The sequence below is a fragment of the Coregonus lavaretus genome (genome assembly GCF_964263955.1).
Source record: "Coregonus lavaretus genome assembly, chromosome: 27".
NCBI classification, from domain to species: domain Eukaryota; kingdom Metazoa; phylum Chordata; class Actinopteri; order Salmoniformes; family Salmonidae; genus Coregonus; species Coregonus lavaretus.
The window spans coordinates 41,836,898-41,858,771 of NC_140014.1; the positions used below are offsets into that span (position 1 = coordinate 41,836,898).

At 43.6% G+C, this 21,874-nt stretch overlaps 1 protein-coding gene across 1 annotated transcript in view; it reads left to right on the forward strand.

Annotated features, from left to right (window-relative positions):
- Nucleotides 1–21,874, forward strand: part of LOC311102929 (son of sevenless homolog 2-like) — a 71,282-nt gene that overhangs the window by 9,690 nt on the left and 39,718 nt on the right. The window contains exons 2-4 of the mRNA XM_084144419.1: nucleotides 10,284–10,541; nucleotides 11,228–11,392; nucleotides 11,859–12,065. Coding sequence (XP_084000545.1) covers nucleotides 10,284–10,541; nucleotides 11,228–11,392; nucleotides 11,859–12,065 — 630 coding nt within the window. The remainder of the gene's footprint in view (nucleotides 1–10,283; nucleotides 10,542–11,227; nucleotides 11,393–11,858; nucleotides 12,066–21,874) is intronic.

Sequence of the window (21,874 nt, forward strand, 5' to 3'; positions counted from 1 at the left end):
ATACCCTTCACAAAGAGCAAATATAACACACCACTGTTCGCTGGCTTCACTAAAGGGCCGTAACGTTAATGTTACCACAGAGTTGAACGTTCTTAGCAATGCACTTTACATTTCGGCATAACATCCATTTTTTTTGTTGTAACACCCTACCATTACATTTTCCTTTAACTAGGCAAGTCAGTTAAGAACAAATTCTTATTTACAATGACGGCCAAACCCAGGCAATGCTGGGCCAATTGTACTCCGCGCTATGGGACGCCCAATCACGGCCGGATTGTGATACATCCTGGAACCGGATTGTGATACAACACTTCATCTAACAGTATATGGCCAGTGTGCATTTTTGGCACTTTATTGAGCTGGCAAGCTTCTATCGACTCGGCACTCACTGCAGAAGCAGTAAGACTAAGAGTTAGTTCACTCAACTCTGACTGGTGTAGTTGCATTGGCCTGGTGGTGGTGTCCAGTCTTAAAGCCAATTTTATGCTTGCTCCTGCAATGCGATCCAGAGGCTCTGTACGGAGGGTGTGACACAATTGCAGAGCCTCCGAAGGCTTGCAGAGGTCAAATCGTTGGGCTCCGTATAGCTCCGCATTGACTTGATTGGTTAACGGTAGGTGGGGGCGGGAGGTCCTGTATAAACACTAACTCTCAATTCCTTGACAACTTCCTTAACGACAGCTCTGCTCTGCGCAAGAAGTAAGAATGCTCTGACTTATGTGGAGGCCCCATCGCAGTAAATGCAGTATGGCTACTGTAGTAACGGATTGACCATGCAGAGCCTTTAAGTGTAATGTGCCAAGGCAAGATAGGCTTATAGCCACGTAAAGAGCGCCCTCTTCAGGACAAATAATGAAATGCCACAAAAAGTCAGATTCTATGAAGAACAGCTTTTTTTTGCCGAGCGTTTTCTCCGCATCTTATATCGGTCTTTTTCAAATGGTTTAAACGCAGATACAAATACATCGGTAAAAGGCTAATATCGTCCGACAATATCGGTCTGGCTCTAGACAATAGATCCCAAATTCATACAATCAGTGGGCCTAGGCTACATCAACATAAATAAGGCTCATCCAACAGATAACAACATTTAGCATAAAAATATTATTTCTTCACATTATAAGCACAGCAATGTGCACAAGGTAGTAGACTACGATTGAATGTTAGTTCCAAAATGCACCGTTGTCAAAAGGGCACCACACATGCTAGCGGTGTCATGTGACACAGATGAAAATACAGGTAGACATTTTGAAAGCAAGGCGACGTAAAGATGCATGGGTTGCTAGTATGACTAGGATTATGCCTGTGGTTACTGGACAATGAAAGAAAGTTGATTTTGAAAAACGAATAGAACGTGAGAGAAATAGGCTACTGGTTTCAATGACATATGGAAGTCTTAATAAAAGAATTGCCTGCACGTTCGGTTGGATTTTGGCTAGACTACTTTGAAGCAAGGTAAAGACATGCCTCATAATATGCAGTAAAACTTTCAGGTTTCAAACAATGATGTATATGTTTTGAAAATGCATACTGCCTCCAGCTCATTGAAAAGTGGTGTGATGCTGAAGCCTGCATGTTGCCTATACACTTCAATGGTGAATGGAAGCAAGCTTCAATTACCAGTTGAGAAATAAAAATAGTAGCTCTTTTTTTAATTGTGGCCATCAAAACTGTTTTTAACATGCGATTGCGTTTTAGAATTGTTTCACAATGATCGGGCTTTATAAAGGCACGTTTCACTCCCACAGCAACGAGCTGTTCGACCTGTAGCAGCAGCTCTCGCGCGACAACAACTGGTATTTAAATCACTGAATAGGCAAAAATGCGTTTTTGCAAAGGCCTTTATTTTTATTTTTCCCGGACAATTGGCCGTCGCTACTTTTATTTATCGGCTTTCATTTTTTGGAGGGGCCAAAAGCCGGCTATTATTGGCTAACGGGTACTCTGGTCCCAGAGCAGACGGGTTAGGGTCAGTCTGTCCCAGAGCAGACGGGTTAGGGTCAGTCTGTCCCAGAGCAGACGGGTTAGGGTCAGACGGGTTAGGGTCAGTCGTCCCAGAGCAGACGGGTTAGGGTCAGTCAGAGATGAGAGGAGTGCTCTGATTTAATCAGACTAAACGTGTCCTGCCTTTGCCTCACATCAGCTCCATCAACACTATCCTCATCATTGGCCTCAAAGATAAACAGAGACATACACATGCATGAGCAGACCGACAGACACACACACACACACACACACACACACACACACACACACACAGGGCCACATGACCTGCAACATGAGCCCTACTACACTACGCTCCTGTGCTGTCATGGCCTGGAAAATAATCAATAGAATGAAACGCGTTAACCCTGTCTGTATCAACACCCCTATCCTCTTTCACATTTTAACAACCAGTTTACAACACAACTGTAACACAGCCTGTTGTCTGTGGCCCTCAACATTTCACAAGTATTTGTTTCATCATCAATTTCCACAGCACTACACAAACACACACCATGCAAAGATTTCACGTTTACAATCCTGCATTATGCACTCTCCCTTTGAACTGTGGTTGCCATCCTTCATTCTCTGTTAGGCTGCTACTACTGATACTACTACTACTGCTACCACTACTACTGATACTACTACTACTACTACTACTACTACTACTACTACTACTACTACTACTACTGATACTGCTACTACTGATACTACTACTACTGCTACCATTACTACTGATACCACTACTACTGCTACCATTACTACTGATACCATTACTACTACTGATACCACTACTACTACTGCTACCATTACTACTGCTACCATTACTACTGATACCACTACTACTGATACTACTACTACTGCTGCTACCATTACTACTGATACCATTACTACTACTGATACCACTACTACTACTGCTACCATTACTACTGATACTACTACTACTGATACCATTACTACTGATACTACTACTACTGATACTACTACTACTACTGCTACCATTACTACTGCTACCACTACTACTGATACTACTACTACTGATACCATTACTACTACTACTACTACTACTACTACTACTACTGATACTGCTACTACTGATACTACTACTACTGATACTACTGCTACCACTACTACTGATACTACTACTACTGATACCATTACTACTGCTACCACTACTACTACTACTACTACTACTACTACTACTGATACTGCTACTACTGATACTACTACTACTGATACTACTGCTACCATTACTACTGATACCACTACTACTGCTACCATTACTACTGATACTACTACTACTACTGATACCACTACTACTACTGATACCATTACTACTGCTACCACTACTACTGATACTACTACTACTGATACCATTACTACTGCTACCACTACTACTGATACTACTACTACTGATACCATTACTACTGCTACCACTACTACTACTACTACTACTACTACTACTACTGATACTGCTACTACTGATACTACTACTACTGCTACCATTACTACTGATACCACTACTACTGCTACCATTACTACTGATACTACTACTACTACTGATACCACTACTACTACTGCTACCATTACTACTGATACCATTACTACTGCTACCACTACTACTGATACTACTACTACTGATACCATTACTACTGCTACCACTACTACTGATACTACTACTACTACTGATACCACTACTACTGCTACCACTACTACTGCTACCACTACTACTGATACTACTACTACTACTGATACTACCACTACTACTGATACTACTACTACTACTACTGATACTACCACTACTACTGCTACCACTACTACTACTACTACTACTACTACTGCTACCATTACTACTGCTACCACTACTACTGATACTACTACTACTGCTACTACTGATACCACTACTACTGCTACCACTACTACTGCTACCACTACTACTGATACTGCTACTACTGATACTGCTACTACTGATACTACTACTACCACTACTACTGATACTGCTACTACTGCTACCACTACTACTGATACTACTACTACTACTGCTACCATTACTACTGCTACCATTACTACTGCTACCATTACTACTGATACTAGTACTACTGTTACTACTACTACTGCTACCATTACTACTGATACTACTACTACTACTGCTACCATTACTACTACTACTGCTACTACTGATACTACTACTACTACTGCTACCATTACTACTGCTACCATTACTACTGCTACCATTACTACTGATACTAGTACTACTGTTACTACTACTACTGCTACCATTACTACTGATACTAGTACTACTGTTACTACTACTACTGATACCATTACTACTGATACTGCTACTACTGATGCTGCTACTACTACTACTACTACTACTACTACTACTACTACTACTACTACTACTACTACTACTACTACTACTACTACTACTACTACTACTACTACCACTACTGTATGTGGCTTTAAAGGAGCCTGCTGCCTGCTTGTTGGACACCAACAGCAATACCTCTCTCTCTGTCTGCTGCGATGATCCCATCTCTTTGGAGACCTCTGCTCTGCTTTCTGTATGGTAGAGGGAGGGAAGAGAGAGAGGGGGTGGAGGGAGGGGGAAGAGGGAGGGAGAGTAACAGGAAAGAGTGGAAAATATGGGAGGGGGATGGAGGGAGGAAAAAGTGAGCTAGAGAGCGCTGGGACTCCCAGTACGCCGGCCTCCCTCCCTCCCTAATGGAGATGAAAGCATGTAACACAACACCTTCCATTAGCATCATGGCCTCCTACATCTCATCTAATATCTCTTATGGTACACTGCTGACTACTGAACTACTGACTACCGCACTACTGACTACTGCACTGCTGACTACTGAACTACTGCACTGCTGACTACTGAACTACTGCACTGCCGACTACTGCACTGCTGACTACTGCACTGCTGACTACTGCACTACTGACTACTGCACTGCTGACTACTGCACTGCTGACTACTGCACTGCTGACTACTGCACTACTGACTACTGCACTACTGACTGCTGCACTGCTGACTACTGCACTGCTGACTACTGCACTGCTGACTACTGCACTACTGACTACTGCACTGCTGACTACTGCACTGCTGACTACTGCACTGCTGACTACTGCACTACTGCACTGCTGACTACTGAACTACTGTACTGCTGACTACTGCACTACTGACTACTGCACTGCTGACTACTGCACTGCTGACTACTGCACTGCTGACTACTGCACTGCTGACTACTGCACTGCTGACTACTGCACTGCTGACTACTGCACTGCTGACTACTGCACTACTGACTGCTGCACTGCTGACTACTGCACTGCTGACTACTGCACTGCTGACTACTGCACTGCTGACTACTGCACTGCTGACTACTGCACTACTGACTACTGAACTATATAGTTACAATCCAGTTTCTCTTTATTTTTCTCATTTCGTTTTTCACCTTAAATTCCCCCCCCCACTGGGCACAGATGACAATACAACGTCTATTCCATATTGGTTCAACGTAATTTCACTGAAATGAAATCTCCCTGGCTTATGCATTTTTAAATCTTCATCTTAGGGGCTTGGCTTTTCCACTTAGTTGCTTTATGAACAGGTCAAAGCCTCCACAGATGTTCTACATTTGGCCATCAGGTTACATGGGCACAGCAGTGAGGTGTTGCAGACCCAGGGATGTCTCTCGCTGAGAGAAGTAAATAAGGGATGTTATGAGCAGAAGTAAATAAAGGTAGTATCTTATATACAGTGCATTCAGAAAAGTATTCAGACCCCTTGACTTTTTCCACATTTTGTTACGTTACAGCCTTATTCTAAAATGGTGTAAATCATTTTTTCCCCTCATTAATATACACACAATACCCCCATAAGGACAAAGCGAAAAACTGGTTTTTTGAAATGTTTGCAAATGTGTATATACATTTTTTAAAATAAAAAATACTTATTTACGTAAGTATTCAGACCCTTTGCTATGAGACTCGAAATTGAGCTCAGGTGCATCCTGTTTCCATTGATCATCCTTGAGATGTTTCTACAACTTGATTGGAGTCCACCTGTGGTAAATTCAATTGATTGGACATGATTTGGAAAGGCACACACCTGTCTATATAAGGTCCCACAGTTGTCAGAGCAAAAACCAAGCCATGAGGTCGAAGGAATTGTCCGTAGAGATCCGAGACAGGATTGTGTTGAGGCACAGATCTGGGGAAGGGTACCAAAAAATGTCTGCAGCATTGAAGGTCCCCAAGAACACAGTGGCCTCCATCATTCTTAAATGGAAGAAGTTTGGAACCACCAAGACTCTTCCTAGAGCTGGCCGCCCGGCCAAACTGAGCAATCGGGGCAGAAGGGCCTTGGTCAAGGAGGTGACCAAGAACCCGATGGTCACTCTGACAGAGCTCCAGAGTTCCTCTGTGGAGATGGGAGAACCTTCCAGAAGGACAACCATCTCTGCAGCACTCCACCAATCAGGCCTTTATGGTGGAGTAGCCAGACGGAAGCCACTTCTCAGTAAAAGGCACGACAGCCCGCTTGGAGTTTGCCAAAAAGGCACCTAAAGGACTCTCAGATCATGAGAAACAAGATTCTCTGGTCTGATGAAACCAAGATTGAACTCTTTAGCCTGAATGCTAAGCGTCATGTCTGGAGGAAACCTGGCACCATCCCTACGGTGAAGCATGGTGGTGGCAGCATCATGTTGTGGGGATGTTTTTCAGCGGCAGGGACTGGGAGACTTGTCAGGATCGAGGGGAGGCTGAACGGAGCAAAGTACAGAGAGATCCTTGATGAAAACCTGCTCCAGAGCGCTCAGGACCTCCGACTGGGGCAAAGGTTAACCTTCCAACAGGACAACAACCCTAAGCACACAGCCAAGACAATGCAGGAGTGGCTTCGGGACAAGTCTCTGAATGTCCTTGAGTTGCCCATTCAGAGGCCGGACTTGAACCCGATCGAACATCTCTGGAGAGACCTGAAAATAGCTGTGCAGCGACGCTCCCCATCCAACCTGACAGAGCTTGAGAGGATCTGCAGAGAAGAATGGGAGGAACTCCCCAAATACAGGTGCACCAAGCTTGTAGCGTCATACCCAAGAAGACTCGAGGCTGTAATCGCTATCAAAGGTGCTTCAACAAAGTACTAAGTAAAGGGTCTGAATACTTATGTAAATGTGATATTTCAGTTTTTATTTTTAATACATTTGCAAAAATGTCTTACCCTGTTTTTGCTTTGTCATTATGGGGTATTGTGTGTGTGTAGATTGATGGAAAAATAAAAATTTCATCAATTTTAGAACAAGGCTGTAACATAACAATGTGGAAAAAGTAAAGGGGTCTGAATACTTTCCGAATGCACTGTAGATTTACATTTGCCACCTCCCTCTACCGCCTCGTCCTGTCTGTGTGATAGCGAGCACTTGTTGGCTGATGAAACAAACAAACGGACCAGGAGGGTTTTGTGAATGGAGCCAGGCCTAGGAAGGGGGAAACCCCCGTACTTTCTGTCTCTCTCTGTGGTGACTCAGATTCCTAATAACCCGCAGTGTCGTGTGGATTCTGCTGCTTCTGTTTTGATGTTCCATTTAGGGCAGGCTATTATTTCAATTTAGTCTCTCTGGACTTTGGTTAAACAGATGAGCACAATGTGAGCGTGGCGTGAGCAAGAGAATTGTTGTATTAAAAGTAGAAACATTACTGTAGTCGTGTGTGGAGCAATGAGACATTTCTGGTAATTAAAATAGATTAAGTCATTAATTTGTCTATAAAGATAAATGGTTCAGTAAATGTTTTCTGTTCCTTGCGGAATAGTGATACCCTGTACGATCACTCAAACACAGACCAGCAGAGTCTATGAAGCCGTGTTGGTCAGTCACAGACCAGCAGAGTCTATGAAGCCGTGTTGGTCAGTCACAGACCAGCAGAGTCTATGAAGCCGTGTTGGTCAGTCACAGACCAGCAGAGTCTATGAAGCCCTTTTGGTCAGTCACAGACCAGCAGAGTCTATGAAGCCGTGTTGGTCAGTCACAGACCAGCAGAGTCTATGAAGCCCTTTTGGTCAGTCACAGACCAGCAGAGTCTATGAAGCCCTTTTGGTCAGTCACAGACCAGCAGAGTCTATGAAGCCCTTTTGGTCAGTCACAGACCAGCAGAGTCTATGAAGCCCTTTTGGTCAGTCACAGACCAGCAGAGTCTATGAAGCCGTGTTGGTCAGTCACAGACCAGCAGAGTCTATGAAGCCGTGTTGGTCAGTCACAGACCAGCAGAGTCTATGAAGCCCTTTTGGTCAGTCACAGACCAGCAGAGTCTATGAAGCCCTTTTGGTCAGTCACAGACCAGCAGAGTCTATGAAGCCCTTTTGGTCAGTCACAGACCAGCAGAGTCTATGAAGCCGTGTTGGTCAGTCACAGACCAGCAGAGTCTATGAAGCTGTGTTGGTCAGTCACAGACCTGCAGAGTCTATGAAGCCCTTTTGGTCAGTCACAGACCAGCAGAGTCTATGAAGCCCTTTTGGTCAGTCACAGACCAGCAGAGTCTATGAAGCCCTTTTGGTCAGTCACAGACCAGCAGAGTCTATGAAGCCGTGTTGGTCAGTCACAGACCAGCAGAGTCTATGAAGCTGTGTTGGTCAGTCACAGACCTGCAGAGTCTATGAAGCCCTTTTGGTCAGTCACAGACCAGCAGAGTCTATGAAGCCCTTTTGGTCAGTCACAGACCAGCAGAGTCTATGAAGCCGTGTTGGTCAGTCACAGACCAGCAGAGTCTATGAAGCCCTTTTGGTCAGTCACAGACCAGCAGAGTCTATGAAGCCCTTTTGGTCAGTCACAGACCAGCAGAGTCTATGAAGCCGTGTTGGTCAGTCACAGACCAGCAGAGTCTATGAAGCCGTGTTGGTCAGGCAGCCACACATTCCTCATGCTGGGCCTAGGGACCATGTTTTGTCATCAGAGCTGGCTTTATTGTTTACCAGCCAGGGTAATTCCATCACTACTATGTGAACAGCACAGCTTTGTGCATCTTTTATCTCTCTCTCTCTCTGTCTCTCTCTCTCTGTCTCTCTCTCTCTGTCTCTCTGTCTCGCTCTCTCTGTCTCTCTGTCTCGCTCTCTCTGTCTCTCTGTCTCGCTCTCTCTGTCTCTCTCTTTCTGTCTCTCTCTGTCTCTCTGTCTCGCTCTCTCTGTCTCTCTGTCTCGCTCTCTCTGTCTCTCTCTGTCTCTCTGTCTCTCTCTCTCTCTCTCTCTCTCTCTCTCTCTCTCTCTCTCTCTCTCTCTGTCTCTCTGTCTCTCTGTCTCTCTGTCTCTCTGTCTCTCTGTCTCGCTCTCTCTGTCTCTCTCTGTCTCTCTGTCTCTCTCTGTCTCTCTCTCTCTGTCTCTCTCTGTCTCTCTGTCTCGCTCTCTCTGTCTCTCTATCTCGCTCTCTCTGTCTCTCTCTGTCTCTCTGTCTCTCTCTGTCTCTCTGTCTCTCTGTCTCTCTGTCTCTCTGTCTCTCTGTCTCTCTGTCTCTCTGTCTCTCTGTCTCTCTCTCTCTCTCTGCGGTTTTAGCAGACTGCCAGTCCCATAATAGTATCTGTACAGAGTAGACATCATTCCAGTGATAGGCCACACACCCTCGACGACCAGACTGAGAGGGAGGAGTCTGTTTCCGCCCATAGATACACTTGACAGACCACACCCCTCCTCTAGGCCTCTTTCCAGACCACACCCCTCTTCTCTCCTCCTCTCTCCCTAAAACAAACCACACCCCTCTTCTCTAACCCTAAAACAAACCACACCCCTCTTCTCTCCTCCTCTCACCCTAAAACAAACCACACCCCTCTTCTCTCCTCCTCTCACCCTAAAACAAACCACACCCCTCTTCTCTCCTCCTCTCACCCTCTTTCCAAACCAGTCCTCTCTTCTCACTCTGTTTCCAACTCTGTTTCCACAATTGTGTACTGCTGTGGCAGGCTGTCAGAAATAGACAGAACCACGAGGCATGGGCCTTCACCTCTATGCGTCTCAAGTTTTGTTATTTGTATCTGAGATATAGCCTAGTGACTTGGCTCTGTTTATTCAGTGAAATGCTATGTATCTATGTAACAGGAAGTGATGGGGGGAAAAGGCTATGCCATTGCAATCCTCACATCACAATAACGTTTTTTTATGACGTGACCGATTTGAAAAGTCTTCACGTCTCTGTTCTGATATTTTCCTTAACTCATGAGGTGTCCTAACTATCTGCTTTCCTGCTGTAGGTTTCTGGCCCCTCTGTCTCTCTGACGTTTGTCCCATCGCCCCTCTGTGTCTCTTCCAGGTGCAGCTGCAGGTGCACCCCAACCTGTCGGCCAAGGAGGGAGCTCTGCAGCACATCGAGGAGCTGATCCTCCAGCTGCTCAACATGCTGTGTGTGGCCCAGCCCCGCTCTGTACAGGACGTGGAGGAGCGGGTCCAGAAGACCTTCCCCCACCCCATAGATAAATGGGCCATAGCTGATGCCCAGTCAGCCATCGAGAAAAGAAAGAGGAGGAACCCCCTGCTGCTCCCCGTGGATAAGATACACCCCCTACTCAAGGTAGATACACCCCCTACTCAAGGTAGATACACCCCCTGCTGCTCCCTGTGGATAAGATGCACCCCCTACTCAAGGTAGATACACCCCCTACTCAAGGTAGATACACCCCCTACTCAAGGTAGATACACCCCCTACTCAAGGTAGATACACCCCCTGCTGCTCCCTGTGGATAAGATGCACCCCCTACTCAAGGTAGATACACCCCCTGCTGCTCCCTGTGGATAAGATACACCCCCTACTCAAGGTAGATACACCCCCTGCTGCTCCCTGTGGATAAGATACACCCCCTACTCAAGGTAGATACACCCCCTGCTGCTCCCTGTGGATAAGATGCACCCCCTACTCAAGGTAGATACACCCCCTACTGCTCCCCGTGGATAAGATACACCCTTCCTCTCTAACCCCCCTCTCTCCTCTCCTCTCCTCTCTAACTCTAACCCCCCTCTCTCCTCTCCTCTCCTCTCCTCTCCTCTCCTCTCCTCTCCTCTCCTCTCCTCTCCTCTCCTCTCCTCTCCTCTCCTCTCCTCTCCTCTCCTCTTCTCTAACTCTAACCCCCCTCTCTCCTCTCCTCTCCTCTCCTCTCCTCTCCTCTCCTCTCCTCTCCTCTCCTCTCCTCTCCTCTCCTCTCCTCTCCTCTCTAACTATAACCTCCCCCTCTCCTCTCCTGCTGTTTATCCTGTCTACAGGAGGTGCTGGGTTATAAGATAGACTACCACGTCTGCCTCTACATCGTGGCGGTGCTAGAATACATATCAGCTGACATCCTGAAGCTAGCAGGAAACTACGTTGGTAACATCAGACACTATGAGATCAGCCAGCAAGACATCAAGGTGTCCATGTGTGCAGACAAGGTAGGAAACATACCATACCGTCTGTCCATCTGTCTGTCCATCTGTCTATCTGTGTTTAGCTGTCCATCTGTCTGTCTGTGTCTAGCTGTCTGTCTATCTGTGTCTAGCTGTCTGTCTATCTGTGTCGGTCTGTGTCTAGCTGTCTGTGTCTAGCTGTCTGTCTGTCTGTCTAGCTGTCTGTCGGTCTGTCTGTGTCTAGCTGTCTGTCTGTCGGTCTAGCTGGCTGTCTGTCTGTCTAGCTGTCTGTCTGTCTGTCTGTCTGTATGTCTGTCTGTCTGTCTAGCTGTCTGTCTGTCTGTGTCTAGCTGTCTGTCTGTGTTTCTCTGTATCTCTCAATCACATTCAATGCCAATCCACTCCAAAGACAGTAGATATATTCTATGGGTCCTGGTTGACTTGCTAACCTGTCTCTGTGTGTCCGTCCCAGGTGTTGATGGACATGTCTGACCTGATGTCTCTGTTGCAGGTCCTAATGGACATGTTTGACCAGGACGAGGACATCGGTCTGGTGTCTCAGTGTACGGAGGAGCCGTCGTCGTCGGGCGAGCTGACCTACGATGACCTGGTGCGCTTGGAGATCGCAGAGGAGCGCCAGTACCTGCGGGAACTCGATCTCATCATCAAGGTGTTCCGACATCACTTCCTGTTCAACAACAAGATCTTCACGCCTCAGGTGAGAACAGTATAACAGCATATAGACACCTCAGGTGAGAACAGTATAACAGCTTATAGACACCTCAGGTGAGAACAGTATAACAGCTTATAGACGCCTCAGGTGAGAACAGTATAACAGCTTATAGACACCTCAGGTGAGAACAGTATAACAGCTTATAGACACCTCAGGTGAGAACAGTATAACAGCTTATAGACACCTCAGGTGAGAACAGTATAACAGCTTATAGACACCTCAGGTGAGAACAGTATAACAGCTTATAGACACCTCAGGTGAGAACAGTATAACAGCTTATAGACGCCTCAGGTGAGAACAGTATAACAGCTTATAGACACCTCAGGTGAGAACAGTATAACAGCTTATAGACACCTCAGGTGAGAACAGTATAACAGCTTATAGACGCCTCAGGTGAGAACAGTATAACAGCTTATAGACACCTCAGGTGAGAACAGTATAACAGCTTATAGACACCTCAGGTGAGAACAGTATAACAGCTTATAGACGCCTCAGGTGAGAACAGTATAACAGCTTATAGACGCCTCAGGTGAGAACAGTATAACAGCTTATAGACACCTCAGGTGAGAACAGTATAACAGCTTATAGACGCCTCAGGTGAGAACAGTATAACAGCTTATAGACACCTCAGGTGAGAACAGTATAACAGCTTATAGACGCCTCAGGTGAGAACAGGGGCCGGGTTATAAACAGCGCCAAAAATGCTAAAGTCGTGGGTTCAATTCCGCAGGGATCCGGTACACATACTCACAGCACTGTAAGACTCTGCTGAGTCGTGTATATATTAGAACAGTCTGCTGAGTCGTGTATATTAGAGCAGAGTCTACTGAGTCGTGTATATATATTAGAGCAGAGTCTGCTGAGTCGTATATATGTTAGAGCAGAGTCTGCTGAGTCGTATATGTTAGAGCAGAGTCTGCTGATTCGTATATATTAGAGCAGAGTCTGCTGAGTCGTGTATATATATTAGAGCTGAGTCTACTGAGTCGTATATATATTAGAGCAGAGTCTGCTGAGTCGTATATATATTAGAGCAGAGTCTGCTGAGTCGTATATATTAGAGCAGAGTCTGCTGAGTCGTATATATATTAGAGCAGAGTCTGCTGAGTCGTATATGTTAGAGCAGAGTCTGCTGAGTCGTATATGTTAGAGCAGAGTCTGCTGAGTCGTATATATGTTAGAGCAGAGTCTGCTGAGTCGTATATGTTAGAGCAGAGTCTGCTGAGTCGTATATGTTAGAGCAGAGTCTACTGAGTCGTATATGTTAGAGCAGAGTCTGCTGAGTCGTATATGTTAGAGCAGAGTCTGCTGAGTCGTATATGTTAGAGCTGAGTCGTATATATATTAGAGCAGAGTCTGCTGAGTCGTATATATGTTAGAGCAGAGTCTGCTGAGTCGTATATGTTAGAGCAGAGTCTGCTGAGTCGTATATATTAGAGCAGAGTCTACTGAGTCGTATATATATTAGAGCAGAGTCTGCTGAGTCGTATATGTTAGAGCAGAGTCTGCTGAGTCGTATATGTTAGAGCAGAGTCTGCTGAGTCGTATTTATTAGAGCAGAGTCTGCTGAGTCGTATTTATTAGAGCAGAGTCTGCTGAGTCGTATATATGTTAGAGCAGAGTCTGCTGAGTCGTATATATGTTAGAGCAGAGTCTGCTGAGTCGTAAATGTTAGAGCAGAGTCTGCTGAGTCGTATATATTAGAGCAGAGTCTGCTGAGTCGTATATATATTAGAGCAGAGTCTGCTGAGTCGTATATGTTAGAGCAGAGTCTGCTGAGTCGTATATGTTAGAGCAGAGTCTGCTGAGTCGTATATGTTAGAGCAGAGTCTGCTGAGTCCTATATGTTAGAGCAGAGTCTGCTGAGTCGTATATGTTAGAGCAGAGTCTGCTGAGTCGTGTATATATTAGAGCAGAGTCTGCTGAGTCGTATATGTTAGAGCAGAGTCTGCTGAGTCGTATATATGTGAGAGCTGAGTCGTATATATATTAGAGCAGGGTATGCTGAGTCGTGTATATATATTAGAGCAGAGTCTGCTGAGTCGTGTATATATATTAGAGCAGAGTCTGCTGAGTCGTGTATATATATTAGAGCAGAGTCTGCTGAGTCGCGATATATATTAGAGCAGAGTCTGCTGAGTCGTATATATATTAGAGCAGAGTCTGCTGAGTCGTATATGTTAGAGCAGAGTCTGCTGAGTCGTATATGTTAGAGCAGAGTCTGCTGAGTCGTATATGTTAGAGCAGAGTCTGCTGAGTCGTATATGTTAGAGCTGAGTCGTGTATATATATTAGAGCAGGGTCTGCTGAGTCGTGTATTTATATTAGAGCAGAGTCTGCTGAGTCGTATGTTAGAGCAGAGTCTGCTGAGTCGTATATGTTAGAGCAGAGTCTGCTGAGTCGTATATGTTAGAGCAGAGTCTGCTGAGTCGTATATGTTAGAGCAGAGTCTACTGAGTCGTATATGTTAGAGCAGAGTCTGCTGAGTCGTATATGTTAGAGCAGAGTCTGCTGAGTCGTATATGTTAGAGCTGAGTCGTATATATATTAGAGCAGGGTCTGCTGAGTCGTATATATTAGAGCAGAGTCTGCTGAGTCGTATATGTTAGAGCAGAGTCTACTCAGTCGTATATGTTAGAACAGAGTCTGCTGAGTCGTGTATATATGTTAGAGCAGAGTCTGCTGAGTCGTATATGTTAGAGCAGAGTCTGCTGAGTCGTATATGTTAGAGCAGTCTGCTGAGTCGTATGTTAGAGCAGAGTCTACTGAGTCGTATATATTAGAGCAGAGTCTACTGAGTCGTATATATATTAGAGCAGAGTCTGCTGAGTCGTATATATATTAGAGCAGAGTCTGCTGAGTCGTATATATATTAGAACAGAGTCTGCTGAGTCGTATATGTTAGAACAGAGTCTGCTGAGTCGTATATATTAGAGCAGAGTCTGCTGAGTCGTATATATTAGAGCAGAGTCTGCTGAGTCGTATATATTAGAGCAGAGTCTGCTGAGTCGTATATATTAGAGCAGAGTCTGCTGAGTCGTATATATTAGAGCAGAGTCTGCTGAGTCGTATATATTAGAGCAGAGTCTGCTGAGTCGTATATATTAGAGCAGAGTCTGCTGAGTCGTATATATTAGAGCTGAGTCTGCTGAGTCGTATATATTAGAGCTGAGTCTGCTGAGTCGTATATATTAGAGCTGAGTCTGCTGAGTCGTGTATATATATTAGAGCTGAGTCTGCTGAGTCGTGTATATATATTAGAGCTGAGTCTGCTGAGTCGTATATATTAGAGCAGAGTCTGCTGAGTCGTATATATTAGAGCTGAGTCTGCTGAGTCGTATATATTAGAGCTGAGTCTGCTGAGTCGTGTATATATATTAGAGCAGAGTCTGCTGAGTCATGTGTATATATGTTAGAGCAGAGTCTGCTGAGTCGTATATGTTAGAGCAGAGTCTGCTGAGTCGTATATGTTAGAGCAGAGTCTACTCAGTCGTATATGTTAGAACAGAGTCTGCTGAGTCGTATATGTTAGAGCTGAGTCGTATATATGTTAGAGCAGAGTCTGCTGAGTCGTATATGTTAGAGCAGAGTCTGCTGAGTCGTATATGTTAGAGCAGAGTCTACTCAGTCGTATATGTTAGAACAGAGTCTGCTGAGTCGTATATGTTAGAGCTGAGTCGTATATATGTTAGAGCAGAGTCTGCTGAGTCGTATATGTTAGAGCAGAGTCTGCTGAGTCGTATATCTTAGAGCAGAGTCTGCTGAGTCTTGCGTATATATATTAGAGCAGAGTCTGCTGAGTCGTATATGTTAGAACAGAGTCTGCTGAGTCGTATATATATTAGAGCAGAGTCTGCTGAATCGTATATATTAGAGCAGAGTCTGCTGAGTCGTATATATTAGAGCAGAGTCTGCTGAGTCGTGTATATATATTAGAACAGAGTCTGCTGAGTCGTATATGTTAGAGCAGAGTCTGCTGAGTCGTATATGTTAGAGCAGAGTCTGCTGAGTCGTATATGTTAGAGCAGTCTGCTGAGTCGTATATGTTAGAGCAGAGTCTGCTGAGTCGTATATGTTAGAGCAGAGTCTGCTGAGTCGTATATGTTAGAACAGAGTCTGCTGAGTCGTATATGTTAGAGCAGAGTCTGCTGAGTTGTATATATGTTAGAGCAGAGTCTGCTGAGTCGTATATGTTAGAGCAGAGTCTGCTGAGTCATATATATATATGAGAGCAGAGTCTGCTGAGTCGTGTATGTTAGAGCAGAGTCTGCTGAGTCGTATTTTAGAGCAGAGTCTGCTGAGTCATATATATTAGAACAGTCTGCTGAGTCGTATATATTAGAGCAGAGTCTGCTGAGTCATGTGTATATATATTAGAGCAGAGTCTGCTGAGTCGTATATGTTAGAGCAGAGTCTGCTGAGTCGTATATGTTAGAGCAGAGTCTACTCAGTCGTATATGTTAGAACAGAGTCTGCTGAGTCGTATATGTTAGAGCTGAGTCGTATATATGTTAGAGCAGAGTCTGCTGAGTCGTATATGTTAGAGCAGAGTCTGCTGAGTCGTATATGTTAGAGCAGAGTCTGCTGAGTCGTATATGTTAGAGCAGAGTCTGCTGAGTCGTATATGTTAGAGCAGAGTCTGCTGAGTCGTATATGTTAGAGCAGAGTCTGCTGAGTTGTATATGTTAGAGCAGAGTCTGCTCAGTCGTATATGTTAGAACAGAGTTTGCTGTGTCGTATATATTAGAGCTGAGTCGTATATATATATTAGAGCAGGGTCTGCTGAGTCGTGTATATATTAGAGCAGAGTCTGCTGAGTCGTATATATATTAGAGCAGAGTCTGCTGAGTCGTGTGTATATATATTAGAGCAGAGTCTGCTGAGTCGTATATGTTAGAACAGAGTCTGCTGAGTCGTATATATATTAGAGCAGAGTCTGCTGAGTCGTATATATATTAGAGCAGAGTCTGCTGAGTCGTATATATTAGAGCAGAGTCTGCTGAGTCGTGTATATATATTAGATCAGAGTCTGCTGAGTCGTATATGTTAGAGCAGAGTCTGCTGAGTCGTATATGTTAGAGCAGAGTCTGCTGAGTCGTATATATGTTAGAGCAGAGTCTGCTGAGTCGTATATGTTAGAGCAGAGTCTGCTGAGTCGTATATGTTAGAGCAGAGTCTGCTGAGTCGTATATGTTAGAACAGAGTCTGCTGAGTCGTATATGTTAGAGCAGAGTCTGCTGAGTCGTATATATGTTAGAGCAGAGTCTGCTGAGTCGTATATGTTAGAGCAGAGTCTGCTGAGTCATATATATATATATATGAGAGCAGAGTCTGCTGAGTCGTGTATATATATATTAGAGCAGAGTCTGCTGAGTCGTATATGTTAGAGCAGAGTCTGCTGAGTCGTATTTTAGAGCAGAGTCTGCTGAGTCGTATATATTAGAGCAGAGTCTGCTGAGTCGTAAATGTTAGAGCAGAGTCTGCTGAGTCGTGTGTGTATATATGTTAGAGCAGAGTCTGCTGAGTCGTATATGTTAGAGCAGAGTCTGCTGAGTCGTATATGTTTGAGCAGAGTCTACTCAGTCGTATATATTAGAGCAGAGTCTGCTGAGTCGTATATATTAGAACAGTCTGCTGAGTCGTATATATTAGAGCAGAGTCTGCTGAGTCGTAAATGTTAGAGCAGAGTCTGCTGAGTCGTGTGTATATATGTTAGAGCAGAGTCTGCTGAGTCTTATATGTTAGAGCAGAGTCTGCTGAGTCGTATATGTTAGAGCAGAGTCTGCTGAGTCGTATATGTTTGAGCAGAGTCTACTCAGTCGTATATATTAGAGCAGAGTCTGCTGAGTCGTATATATTAGAGCAGAGTCTGCTGAGTCGTATATGTTTGAGCAGAGTCTACTTAGTCGTATATGTTAGAACAGAGTTTGCTGAGTCGTATATATTAGAGCTGAGTCGTGTATATATATTAGAGCAGGGTTTGTTGAGTCGTATATATATTAGAGCAGGGTCTGCTGAGTCGTATATATTAGAGCAGAGTCTGCTGAGTCGTGTATATATATTAGAGCAGAGTCTGCTGAGTCGTGTGTATATATATTAGAGCAGAGTCTGCTGAGTCGTATATGTTAGAACAGAGTCTGCTGAGTCGTATATATATTAGAGCAGAGTCTGCTGAGTCGTATATATTAGAGCAGAGTCTGCTGAGTCGTGTATATATATTAGAGCAGTCTGCTGAGTCGTGTGTATATATATTAGAGCAGAGTCTGCTGAGTCGTATATGTTAGAGCAGAGTCTGCTGAGTCGTATATGTTAGAGCAGAGTCTGCTGAGTCATATATATGTTAGAGCAGAGTCTGCTGAGTCATATATATGTTAGAGCAGAGTCTGCTTAGTCGTATATGTTAGAGCAGAGTCTGCTGAGTCATATATATATATATATGAGAGCAGAGTCTGCTGAGTCGTATATATATATTAGAGCAGTCTGCTGAGTCGTATATGTTAGAGCAGAGTATGCTGAGTCGTATATGTTAGATTAGAGTCTGCTGAGTCGTATATATTAGAACAGTCTGCTGAGTCGTATATATTAGAGCAGAGTCTGCTGAGTCGTATATATTAGAACAGTCTGCTGAGTCGTATATACAGTGCATTCGGAAAGTATTCAGACCCCTTGACTTTTTACACATTTTGTTACGTTAAAGCTTTATTCTCAATTTGATTCAATTGTTTTTTTCCTCATCAATCTACACACAATACCTCATAATGACGAAGCAAAAACTGGTTTGTAGAAATGTATGCACATTTATTAAAAATAAAAACTGAAATATAACATTTTCATACACTACCAGTCAAAAGTTTGGACACACCTACTCATTCAAGGGTTTTTCTTTATTTTTTATATTGTAGAATAATAGTTTAGACATCAAAACTATGAAATAACACATATGGAATCATGTAGTAACCAAAAAAGTGTTAAACAAATCAGAATATATTTTATATTTGAGTTTTTTCAAATAGCCACCTTTCGCCTTGATGACAGCTTTGCACACTCTTGGCATTCTCTCAACCAGCTTGATGAGGTAGTCACCTGGAATGCATTTCAATTAACAGGTGTGCCTTCTTAAAAGTTAATTTGTGGAATTTCTTTCCTTCTTAATGTGTTTGAGCCAATCAGTTGTGTTGTGACAAGGTAGGCGGGGGGTATACAGAAGATAGCCCTATTTGGTAAAAGACCAAGTCCATATTATGGCAAGAGGAGCTCAAAGAAGCAAAGAGAAACGACAGTCCATCATTACTTTAAGACATGAAGGTCAGTCAATCTGGAACATTTCAAGGACTTTGAAAGTTTCTTCAAGTGCAGTCGTAAAAACCATAAAGCGCTATGATGAAACTGGCTCTCATGAGGACCGCCACAGGAATGGAAGACTCAGAGTTACCTCTGCTGCAGAGGATAAGTTCATTAGAGTTACCAGCCTCAGAAATTGCAGCCCAAATAAATGCTTCAGAGTTCAAGTCACAGACACATCTCATCATCAACTGTTCAGAGGAGACTGTGTGAATCAGGCCTTCATGGTCGAATTGCTGCAAAGAAACCACTACTAAAGAACACTAATAAGAAGAAGAGACCTGCTTGGGCCAAGAAACACGAGCAATGGACATTAGACCGGTGGAAATGTGTCCTTTGGTCTGGAGTCCAAATTGGAGATATTTGGTTCCAAACGCTGTGTCTTTGTGAGACGCGGTGTGGGTGAACGGATGATCTCTGCATGTGTAGTTCCCACCGTAAAGCATGGAGGAGGAGGTGTTATGGTGTGGGGGTGCATTGCTGGTGACACTGTCTGTGATTTATTTACAATTCAAGGCACACTTAACCAGCATGGCTACCACAGCATTCTGCAGCGATACGCCATCCCATCTGGTTTGGGCTTAGTGAGACTATCATTTGTTTTTCTACAGGACAATGACCAAACACACCTCCATGATGTGTAAGGGCTATTTTACCAAGAAGGAGAGTGATGGAGTGCTGCATCAGATGACCTGGCCTCCACAATCCCCCGACCTCAACCCAATTTAGATGGTTTGGGATGAGTCGGACCGCAGAGTGAAGGAAAAGCAGCCAACAAGTGCTCAGCATATGTGGGAACTCCTTCAAGACTGTTGGAAAAACATTCCAGGTGAAGCTGGTTGAGAGAATGCCAAGAGTCTGCAAAGCTGTCATCAAGGCAAAGGGTGGCTATTTGAAGAATCTAAAATATATATTGATTTGTTTAACCGTTTTCTGGTTACTATATGATTCCATGTGTGTTATTTCATAGTTTCGATGTCTTCACTATTATTCTACAATGTAGAAAATAGTAAAAATAAAGAGAAACCCTTGAATGAGTAGGTGTTCTAAAACGTTTGACCGGTAGAGTGTGTGTGTGTATATGTGTATGTATATGTATGTGTATATATATATATATATATATATATATATATATATATATATATATATATATATATATATATATATATATATATATATATATATATATATATATATATATATATATATATATATATATATATATATACATACATACATACATACATACATACATACATACATACATACATACATACATACATACATACATACATACATACATACATACATACATACACACACACACACACACACACACACACTACCGGTCAAACGTTTTAGAACACCTACTCATTCAAGGGTTTCTCTTTATTTGTACTATTTAAAAAAAAATAAAAAATTTACACTACCGTTCAAAAGTTTGGGGTCACTTTGAAATGTCCTTGTTTTCGAAAGAAAATCATTTTTTTTGTCCATTAAAATAACATCAAATTAATCAGAAATACAGTGTAGACATTGTTAATGTTGTAAATGGCTATTGTAGCTGGAAAAGGCAGATTTTTTGTTTTGTTTATGGAATATCTACATAGGCGTACAGAGGCCCATTATCAGCAACCATCAGTCCTGTGTTCCAATGGCACGTTGTTTGCTAATCCAAGTTTATCATTTTAAAAGGCTAATTGAAAACCCTTTTGCAATTATGTTAGCACAGCTGAAAACTGTTGTGCTGATTAAAGAAGCAATAAAACTGGCCTTCTTGAGACTAGTTGAGTATCAGGAGCATCAGCAATTGTGGGTTCGATTACAGGCTCAAAATGGCCAGAAACAAAGAACTTTCTTCTGAAACTCGTCAGTCTATTCTTGTTCTGAGAAATGAAGGCTATTCCATGCGAGAAATTGCCAAGAAACTGAAGATCCCGTACAACGCTGTGTACTACTCCCTTCACAGAACAGCGCAAACTGGCTCTAACCAGAATAGAAAGAGGAGTGGGAGGCCCCGGTGCACAACTTAGCAAGAGGACAAATACATTAGTGTCTAGTTTGAGAAACAGACGCCTCACAGGTCCTCAACAGGCAGCTTCATTAAATAGTACCCGCAAAACACCAGTCTCAACGTCAACAGTGAAGAGGCGACTCCGGGATGCTGACCTTCTAGGCAGAGTTGCAAAGAAAAAGCCATATCTCAGACTGCCCATCTTAATCTTTTCTTTTTATTGGCCAGTCTGAGATATGGCTTTTTCTTTGCAACTCTGCCTAGAAGGTCAGCATCCCGGAGTCGCCTCTTTACTGTTGACATTGAGACTGGTGTTTTGCTGACTCTGCTGAGTCGTGTGTATATATTAGAACAGAGTCTGCTGAGTCCAGTGCCGGTCGGTGCCGTTTAAGATTAGGGAGGACCATTTTTATTTTTTATTTTTTATGAGCATGGCCTT